Source organism: Sprattus sprattus (assembly GCF_963457725.1).
Source record: "Sprattus sprattus genome assembly, chromosome: 13".
In the NCBI taxonomy this organism is placed as follows: domain Eukaryota; kingdom Metazoa; phylum Chordata; class Actinopteri; order Clupeiformes; family Clupeidae; genus Sprattus; species Sprattus sprattus.
In genome coordinates this window covers 9,887,754-9,898,524 of record NC_137911.1, presented here as the reverse complement: position 1 = coordinate 9,898,524, position 10,771 = coordinate 9,887,754, and the positions used below count along the sequence as shown (strand labels likewise).

General features: G+C 45.4%; 1 protein-coding gene across 1 annotated transcript in view; it reads left to right on the top strand.

Moving 5' to 3' along the window:
* Window positions 1-10,771, top strand: part of mdga2a (MAM domain containing glycosylphosphatidylinositol anchor 2a) — a gene marked incomplete at its 3' end in the record, with an annotated part of 137,078 nt that overhangs the window by 52,895 nt on the left and 73,412 nt on the right. Inside the window, exons 3-6 of the mRNA XM_080850690.1 lie at window positions 671-845; window positions 4,127-4,323; window positions 7,074-7,206; window positions 9,395-9,664. Of these exons, the coding sequence (XP_080706816.1) occupies window positions 671-845; window positions 4,127-4,323; window positions 7,074-7,206; window positions 9,395-9,664 (775 nt within the window). The remainder of the gene's footprint in view (window positions 1-670; window positions 846-4,126; window positions 4,324-7,073; window positions 7,207-9,394; window positions 9,665-10,771) is intronic.

Sequence of the window (10,771 nt, the reverse complement as noted above, 5' to 3'; positions counted from 1 at the left end):
CGAATGTTCTTGTGTAACACAGAAATGGCTTGATTGTTGGCATTATATAATGGCCAGTATAACTGGGTAAATAGAAACTTAAATTGTTGGGATTAAATGTTACATGAAACGAGATGCCTGGAAAAGCCTCCGTGCTTTGTGTAAAGCACACGAATGCACAAAAGCAGCATCACATAGACTTGGAATGGTCTGAGGAAAAAACCTTGATCATTGACGAACCAATGCTCTGCAGACCCACTATGGTAATATAAACATGCATGAAAGGACTGTGTGGGAATATGGTGCCTGACATTACATAAGTGGGATATGACTCACAAGGTGAGAAAGCCACTGCCATTAGCCTAGCTAGGGATGTCTGTAAAACCCTGACCTCAAAATGACCCACGCATTTCCTGTTTCTGCCTCCCTCTGTCCCTCTGTGTGTCCTTCTTCTGTATTCCTGTCTCCATCTCTCTCAATCTCTTTATCTCTGTGCTCCAAATGCACGCTGTTTTCACATTGCTGTTTATGTCTCTATCTCTCTTTCTCTCTTTCTCTCTCTCCTCTTGGTATCTTCCCTCTCTCACTTTCTCTCTGCTCTCTTTCTTCTCTCTATATCCCCCCTCTTACCCTCTTTTTCTTTCTCTCTGTTCTCTGTTTCTTTCTCTCTCTCTCTCCACTCCTTTCTCAGATTCGATGGACTAAGACAGCGGGCAGCGCCTCGGACCGTTTCCAGGACTCCAGCGTGTTCAACGAGACCCTGCGGATCAGCCGGATCCAGCGGCACCAGGGGGGGCGCTACTACTGCAAGGCCGAGAATGGCCTGGGCTCCCCGGCCATCAAGTCCATCCGAGTGGACGTCTACTGTAAGTGAACAACACCCCCAACCCCCAGCATCACCACTTCTAGCTTATTGCTAACAGCTAGTTGGGAAGAAAAAAACACCCAAAACAAAACAAAACAAAAGAAAACAAAACAAACCACATCCTATTAGTAGGGCTCCTGCTTTTCTGAGTGGCTGTGACATCTGTTTTGTCCTTGACACTTCCTGTTTGGATTTTTAAGCCTGTCTTTTACGCCGGGTGCCTCTGACGTGCTCTTGTGAGCTATTTTGAGGGGGAGTACATAGAGTGTCGTGGTGGAACTACGGGACTACAGCCGTTACCCGTGTTATGGTTAATGGGGCTGAGGCGAAAAAATCCTTGTTGATGCAAATTTAAAATGTTGAAAGACCTCAGGGCCACAGCGAAGCATCTACATGCATCAAGTACCAAAACACTGCAGAAAAAAATTAATGTAATCCTCCAGCACTCCAGCCAACGAAACTTTCAACCGGCACACACTTTCCAAACAATCCAGCTCTTATCTGAGACCACGTCAGGCCAGACACTCTCATACTGAGCCTTATTGAGATCTATGTTAGGGCAGCTTAAGCAGCCCTTCACCCTATTTCAACCTCGATTGCATGAAAAAAAAACCGTTTCACTTCGTAGGTTGGGCTTGTGTGTGTGTGAGTTAGGGATTTTATTCTTTTTGTATGAGATTCTGTTTTCTGAAATGTTCGAATGGGTGTGAGCATCACAGCTGGTGGAGGGCAGGGAGGTGATATTTTCCTCGGCACACGCAAGATGTCCTCCGATGGATTTGCATATGCAAATGCCTGCACACAAATAGAATTGAGAATGAATGTTTATTAATACTTGGATGGGGTTCAAAGTCGTGGTGAACAACAATGTGATGAAAGGGTTACACTCTGACGAAAACATTGCCGAAAGATAATCTTCTATGGCACCATGTTTTGAGCATGGTGTGGTTAAGACTGCAGTTGTTGTAAGACGTGACACATTTGACATCTCTCTTTGAGAAAGATTCCCCGGTGGTGTGATCACAAACCCATGAGAACACTCCCACAGAATTATACAATATGGTATGCCGTAGAGTGTCTTGTCAGAACTAACTGCATGACAAGGTATGGCGTGGTCTAGCGCTTGTAACATGCGTGGCGCTGGGAAGGCGCCACATGCCGTGCTAAATATCTTCACAACCTGTCATATCTGACATTTGACATCCTTCGTGGCGTTCGGAAACAACCTTGGCAGGGACGTGCGAGTGCGTGGCTTTATATGAGAGGCAGCGTCGGCAGTAAGATCTGCGCCTTAAACATTCACTCCTGTCTGCTTCATATCAGCAAATTGAAGAAAAAAGTCAAATCAAACAAAGAAACAACAATAACAAATAAGTGATGCAGTGTCTGCAGTGTGGCGGGGTTTGAGGGAGGGGGGTGCTAGTGGAAGGACATGGAGGTTTATTGTGATGTGATGTAAGATAAATAGGATGCAAGATGGACAGTGACAGGCATGGCATGGCAGCCCGGAGGAGCAGGTCCACAAGGAGAGGAGTCATTGCTCCGGCCGCAGGCCTCAGCACCACCACCCCCACATAGAATCCTCCTGGTGTCCACCCCCCTAAAGGCTGTAGTAGCAGCATGGAGGAAACACGAAAGGGGTGGAGATGAGGAGACGCGTCAGCTAGTCACGGCTGGGTTTGCATTGAAAAGGATTAGGAGAATGAGCAAGTCATGATCATGATTTCTTGATTGATGTAGTTGCTTAGCACTACGTGTAGTCTATCTAGAATTATTTTCTCCACTTTGTTCACAGTCCTTAGTTTGTTCCAAGTCCCATCAGTTTCCCATCACTCTGACCTCCACATCTATCAACAGCAACAACAGCAGCAGCAGTCAAACAGCAGAAAACAACCCCTGAGGTGGATTCACCTCCTCCTGAGGATGGGCTTTGAAAGCCACAGAAGGTTCTGGAAAGTGCTGCTTTTGGAAGTGGGCCGGTGCAGTAATTGGCCGTTTCACAAAGCTGCACCGGTTCAGAGCTGGGGGGGGGATAGTCCTCGGGCCATAGCACGGAATCACACAGCACCTTAGTCGAGCACCTCTAACTAATTATTTCAGGCTTTGAAAAGAAAGTAAAAAAGACAGAAAATCCTGGTTCAAGTGCTCTCACCCCATGAACCTACAGCAGAGTGGTTTACTCGGTTCCGACAACGGTCAGCGTCCCTAACGCTTAATTAAGGACACTGGCAAGCTGTTCGAGCAGCTTTATCTATTTCATTTTAAAGCTGTGATTGATTTAATAAAGCAAATGGCTCATGAAAAAAAAAAATGAGAGGAAAACATCATAAGGAGGTCATCAGATGTCACACGTGGCGAGGCTTTTAGGAGTTGTTTTTTAATTAAAATGAAGTGTGCCTGTCTTTCACACTGTAATTCTACTGTAACCTAATACGGTGGCTGCATGCTATTATTGGCCACAGGGAGAGGGGTTTGATTACCCGTTAGAACAACAGCTGTTGCACCCTTGAGTGAGCACACTTCATTAAAGCTCCACCACTTAATTTCCCAGGAATTTGCTCAGGTCCTGAGAAACCCACTAAATCATGTAATTTCGTCACCCCAGCCGACACTGACAACTGTCAGGCATGCGGTTGCAGCGTCAATACAAATTAGGTTCACAGAATAAACCCCCACCTCATTCAAAGACACCTTCAGGAATTATTCACAGTTTTTTTAACCAATGTGTATTGCTAGAAAGTGATTTGTTTGCAAAGGTTAGAAGCAGGAATGCCACAACGAGTGAATATGTTTATGATTGAAGCACGAGACAAAAAAAAGATACGTATGTTTGTCACCTCAGGGTCTTTGTTATTGTTTTTAATATTAGAGGGTCCGTCTTAAAATTGAACATGTAGTACTCTTAACGTAAATGCAGTGGATTTTACGCATCTCATTGCCTACATGTATCAATACCTGCCAAGCTTAAACCTTAATAATGCAACATATTTGTTGTGGTGCTGCCTTCAGTAATTGTTTCTTTCTCTGGTGTGGTGCCCCTGCTTTCCACATCGCTGAGATAGTTGGTGTAGGTGTCCTTGATCGATATAATGGTTCAATAAAGGGTTATTAAAAGTCAGACTCTTTCCCTCGCTCTCGCTCCCTCTCTCTCTCTCTACCTCTCCCTCTCTCTCCCTTTCTTTCTCTCTCTCTCTCTCTCTCTCTCTCTTTCTCTCTCTTTCTCTCTCTCTCTCTCTCTCTCTCTCTCTCTCTTTCTCTCTCTCTCCCTCCCTCTCTGCGCAGATTTGGACGACCCCGTGGTGACGGTTCATCAAAGTGTGGGTGAGGCCAAGGAGCAATTCTACTACGAGCGGACGGTGTTCCTGCGCTGCACAGCCAACTCTAACCCGCCGGTGCGCTACAGCTGGAGACGGGGGAGGGAGTACCTATCACAGGGCTCCGACAAGGGCGTGGAGATCTACGAGCCCTTCTTCACCCAGGTAGGCCTGGGGCCCGGAGGAACTGCTGCTAGCTTCTCAACTTACTCTCGGGGGAATTGCTCTGATTGGTTAATGCCAGTTTGACGACAAACTGAGGAAATAGTGTTAGTTTCTCAGTTCCCCTCAATTGGCATGGCTTACATTGGTTATGGTAGACAAAGAAACTTGTTGGTGGTGATAAGAGCGTGTAGTCATTTAATAGAAATAATAAATAGTACATGATTGATACAGGCTATACATTAATCCATAGTTTAGTTATTACCTTACCTCAAATTTCAAAGCTCTATCCAAGTAAAAAAGGCCTGGAACAGCCATTGTCTCTTAAACCACTTGCTCTGCTCCTGGCCTCTCCAATCTTTGGCAATTTCCTTTGACTTTGAAATAGCCCAAAATATGCCTTTCAAGAGCTCAAATAAACCAGGGTTCTAAAGCAGTGCTACTTCGTCTTTATGCACCTCTATAATGGCCCCTCATCTTTTTGACAGCCACCACTAAGGCACTAGCCATTTAGTTGCACTTTCCTGACTGGGTGGTCATGGCTGTGTCACATCCAGTGCCAGAGGGTGTTGATAACCAGACCACTCACATGGCCGATACGTCACCACTCTGTTCTGTTTGGTGGAGTTTTCTTGATGACACAAAGGACAAGGCTGGTTGGTCACAATGACAGAATGACAAATCTGAGCATGTGTGTGATGAATCTGAACAATGGGGGGAAAAGCTCTTTAGTAAATAATATTGAAAGCATATATTTATTCACAACAGTGTGATAGCATTAGATCTTTTTTGAGTGACATTGAGACATTTTACTGAAACTTCATCAGTCAATGTTTTTACGTTCAATTTAGGGAGTTTCCGTAGCTGAAACGAAGTAGACATTTGATAATCTTCCTTACCCAGTTGCTACTTGTATTTTCTTGTAGTTTTTTCTCACACATTCAGTTGAAGGTGTACGCTACACATGTGAATATATTATTGGGAAAACATCTGTTTACATAAACAATAATTTAGACCTCATTAGATCTTATTAAATATGTGCCTCTCAAAGACTTGCCTCTTGCAAGAAACCCTTGTGATTGTATTTAATCTGCCAATGTAAGTTTCACACTAAAACAAGCACCAAAAACACAAACAAATCTTGTGCACCCTAAGTAGACTACTCTCTCACTCTCCTTTTGGTGAACATGACAGAAAGGATGTCAAAGAGGGGGTTGGAAAGGAAGTGTAGGAGAAAGGATATTTAAAAAAAAAGAGAGAGAGAGAGAGGGAGAGACAGGAGAGGGACAGTGAGCAAAAGAAACATTTTTTGACATGAAGAGTTTTATCTGGTCCAGTGGGGAACACACAGGGATCTGACAGCTTCACAAAGACTGATTTTCAAAAAGCGAGGCTCCGTAAGACACAGAGAGACCGTGCTGAGGAGTAGGAGGCCCAGAGTGGCATTTCAAACCCCACAACACATTTGTGTTGGTAATTAGTCAAGAGAAACACGCCATCGCCTCAACCCTGCAGCTCCTGAGGGACTTTCAGACACGCAAAAAGATCACAATTCACGCCACTATCAGAAAAAAAGACACAAACTTACATGATGCGAGACGAAGGCTGGGAAGTGTAGAGACCCTCCTACCGCTCCTTACTAAACACTGCTAAACATGAAAGTAGCAGGACATAGCTAGAGAACACTGCTAAACATGAAAGTAGCAGGACATAGCTAGAGCACTTGCATTGCTAAATGGTTCAGTCACTAAGCAACTGTCGGATGAAAAGCTGAGGAAATATCAGAGAGAGATGCCACCTTTTCACAAAATAAAGTCCTTGCGTAATCCAAGCATATCTGCCAAGTGCTATCAGCAAAAGTGCAAAAGTTTTTAAGGGAAGTGGAGAGGACAGCTTGTTAATTCAATGACGGGGCTGTGGAGTATGAGGGAACATTGAACTGTGGCAGAGGAGAGGGACTGGAGTTAAGTGGAGGAGCAGTCAGAGGAAAAGCCACAGGATCCTGCAGAGAGGGGGAGATGAGGTGAATGGATTTAGTACTTCTCAACCAGCTGCTCTCAAAGAAGCCATTGATGATTTCCTCCTATTCCCACCTCACCCCCGCGTCCCCCAAACTTCCAGTACTCTGAAGGGAATGCAAAAATTCCTCATAAGCAATTTTTTTGTGTGTTGAAATGTAATAAAAATATAATACTCTGAAGATCAAAGACAGGAGGGCATCACAACTGCAATGAGATGAGGTCCTGGCAAAACAAGGAGAGTATAAGAAAGCCTAATCATCATTTTCCCCCCGAGATACCCTACCAAAGTGCGTTGTTTGATTATAAAGGCTCAAATTCTACTTCAGCAGAACAGAAATGTCCCTTCTGTGGAAGACACAGCATTTATCAGTCCACTGGAGAGTTCATTATAATTCAGCTCTAGGAGATGATATGATACTGTTAGCCAGCTATCTAGTTAAATTTCATTTCACTTGTATGGAGGTTTTTCCACAAAAGACGTGCTTACAATGCAGCATTTCGAGAAGCCATGAGTCTTGAAATGGCTAAAAAGAAACAGTTTATTCATGATATATACAAATAATAATTTCAATGACACATCCATAAATGCTGTGGTAAGATCGTGGTTCATAATATTTAGTTGTATCACATGCAGCGGATGCAGTGGCAAGGCAGACGTGGAACAGTTGTTGATACCAGATGCTGATTATTGGCTCGGTTAAACTTTACACACTTGCTTGATCTGAGTTGCAGGGGGAGACGAAGATCTTGAAGCTAAAGAACCTCCGACCTCAGGACTATGCCAACTACACGTGCATCGCGTCAGTCCGCTCCGTCTGCGGCATCCCAGACAAGAACATCATGTTCCGGCTCACCAACAAAACAGGTGAGGGCAAGTCACCAAGATCTACCAAATTAAAAGTCCTTTGTTAACAAGCGCTTTCCCTCAGTGGAGAATTCCTTATAACGACTACAAGCCAATCGGAAATCAATCCAGTAGTGAAAATAAAATAAAAACAGAATGATACAGAGATTCACTGACTATCACTTCCAACGTGGAAAGAAAACGGCATCGACGTCCCATTGCGAAATCAGATGCCACTGAAAAACCGTTTCACTTCAGGAGTGGGTGGTCTGGTGCAGGACTATCCACTAGGGGTATAAAACGCATCTACATGTATATGAGGCCCATTTACATTTATATGACTGCTCTTACATGTGTCACTATTATGTGTCACTGTCTCAGAAACACCTCTGGTATCTTAACTAGCATTTCCCCCCCGAAGAATGGAAATGAAGGTCTGCTGTGTCTTGCTGAACAGTGCATCTGTGGAGGCTGGGGAGTCAAAGTGGTGGAATGCATTTGCTATGTAAATCCTAATGCAGCGATGGATCGTCTTGTTTTCTATCCTAACACCAGCTGGTGCTATTGAGGCTTTTAACAGTGGGGAGACTTTGACTTGCAGACTTTTGAAAAAAAAAAAGAGGCAGTGGAATCCAGCCTGTGGTTAACGCTATCTGCCATTATACAGTGAGTCACCAAATGCCTATACGCCAGCCAAAAGCTAAAGAGGAAGAAATCAGACACAGAGACTGCAGAGAGTGCGTGAGAAATCATTAATCCCCGTGTCATGAGAGGCCAGTCAGTGAGCTCTGCATGCGTGTGTTTGTGTGTGTGTTTATGTGTGTGTGTGTGTGTGTGTGTGTGTGTGTGTGTGTGTTTGTATGTGAGTGTATATGCAAATGTGGTGTATATGTGGGTATATGTGCATGCATACATGCTAGTGTATGTGGGTGTGCGTGTGATCTACAATCTGTGTATGCCTATGTGTGGGGCATATATAGGCATAATAGAATGCAAATTCACGTCTGTGTGTGGGTGTGTGTGTTTGTGTGTGTGTGTGTGTGTGTATGTGAGTGGGAGTGGGAAGGGAGGGCAGGGGGTGATTTGCGTGAGTGGGGATGAATAGTATATGCATGTTACGCAGGGCACGTCAGTCTTATCATCCCCTAACACGAGAACGTGTGTAGGTGCCTTTTCTCCTGTGCAGTGCTTGACTGCTCCGGAAGGCCCCCAGGTGACGTCTCCCCCTTATGCTTCATAGTTAATTCAGTCTGCGAAGGTTGGGGGGGGGGGGTCGAGAGAGAGAGAGTGGGTGGAGTGCTTGTGTATGATGGGGGGCTCAGAGAAAGAAAAAAATGAACGGGGTAAAACTTACTCTTAAATAAATGCCCTGCAGGCTCCGCTGCGCTTTATCTTCTTTCCCCATGGAATTTGGCATTCTCCTTGCGATGAGGACCTGACCTTTAAGGCTTCCATTAGGAGGGAGCCAGGAGCAGCCAGTTTCTTTACCCACAAGCCACTACTCCCGGCAAGGCTCTGACCACACTACGGGGCCCAGTAATGATGGAGGGAAAGAAGAATTCCAGCCGCTCCTCGAATGCCTCGAAGCGCTTCAGAGAACACATATCCCAGCATGCTTTAGGCTTTTTTTCACCCTCCTTCAGACGACTTCTCCTTCTCTGTCTTCTCTAAATTTTTTTCTTGTCTTTTTTCCCTTTAAATTCAGCTTGTTGATGCCCCACATGGGTGGGAGTTGTTAATGGACAGAGCTTGTCAGTTGATGTCCTGTGTGGGTTGCCCGTGGCACTCCTGACAGTCTCCTGTCCAGTCGCTTTAGCGGAGCACGTTAGCTTAGGCAGACGTCTGAATAAGGGACTCATTATTTCACCACACATGGGTCCCCCCTCTTTATGAAAAGATGCTGACAGCATGAAGAAAAAAGTATAGTATATACAGCAAGTAGCAGAAGTATCCACACGGCGATTATAATATATTTTCTTTCTTTCTTTCTTGCTTGCTTGCTTACTTGCTCTCTGTCTGTCAGTTTATCTTTGCATGTCTCGATCTCTCTCTCTCGCTCTCTCTCTCTCTCTCTCTCTCACTCTCTGTCTGTCTGTCTGTCTGTCTGTCTGTCTGTCTGTCTGCATCTTTCAGTCTGTCATTGTGCCAGTCTGCCTATTTAAACTAAATTCGGAACCATTTCATCATTTCTCTTCCTTTGTCCTCCCAGCCTCCCCCAACATTAAGCTGCTTGTCGAGGACCCCATCATCGCCAACCCTGGGGACACGGTCACCCTGGTGTGCATCACCTCCGGCGGGGAGCCCTCCCCCACCCTCACCTGGGTGCGCAACGCAGAGGGCCTCCCCAAGAAGAGCGTCCTGAACGGGGGCACCCTCACCCTGCCCGCCATCACCACCGACGAGGCCGGCGTCTACAGCTGTGTGGCCAGCAACAACGTGGGCAACCCCGCCAAGAAGTCCACCAACATCATCGTCCGAGGTACACGAGAGAGACACAGATAGGGAGGGGAGGGGCTATTGTAAACAGCAGGGAGTCAAACTGCTTCCTCTTTGCAACAACTGTCATTTGTTACTGTAGAATCTGCATTGTAGTGCGGTTGATAAAGCACAAGCCTGTCTGAACCCCTTTGAACTCTTCACAGCGCCCCAGCTGAGAGAGAGAAGGGCAGAAAAAAGACACAAAAAAGTGTCCCAGCCCCCATACTAATCACTGTCAACATTTTCCAAAAGACTTTTATAGAAGGGCCCTATTATCAGGCCACATTGAATTAGCTAGTGATTATCGTGGCGACGGTTATAATGAAATGACAATTCCCGGGGGAAGGACAATAAGGATCACAACAATGCGCGGCTGCCTCATACGGCCTGAACATGAAACGGCCTGCAGCGGTGGACTCCCACCACTCTGCGTTTTCCCGCTTGCCAGTCAAGATGATGGGCAGAGTGCTAAGATGAAACGCTCGAATGGGCCTTTTTTTGCAGAACATTAAACAAATCCGAACAGCCTATTTGCATACAAAGTGTATGTGTGTGTGTGTGTGCGCATATGCGTTTCTGTGTGTGTGTGTGTGTACTTTATGTGTGCATGCTTTGTTTGCTGTGCGCAAGGCCCATGATCAATAGTTTACGGATGATTTAATGTTAGTGCTGTCAGCCTGATCATATAGACGTGTGATGTGTAATGGTCTAGGGAATGGTCCCTTTGAAGGGAAAGTACATAAGAGCGTGGTTAATAGCGTCATAAACAGTGTGTTAAACTCACACTAGCATTTTTGGGATTATCTCCAGGTGTCAGTTTTCCCACTAATCAAATTGGTAATATGAGAATCACATGTAATCCAATAGCTAGTCAAAACCTCTGGCAGCCTCTGTCCTCTCATTCTCCACCAGCTGTGGTTTTGGTCGTCTATCTCTCTTCCCGGTATTGATATTTCCAGGCATCCTGCATCACACCGTCTGAAGCAGAGGTGTAAGGTGGCGTTGACTGCAAGTTAGTTCGCGGGCATCCAGACTGACTTCAAATCAAACGCATCAATCTTCGCCCAAACCAGTGCGTTCTAGTTGAAGATACTGAATATATGCTGTA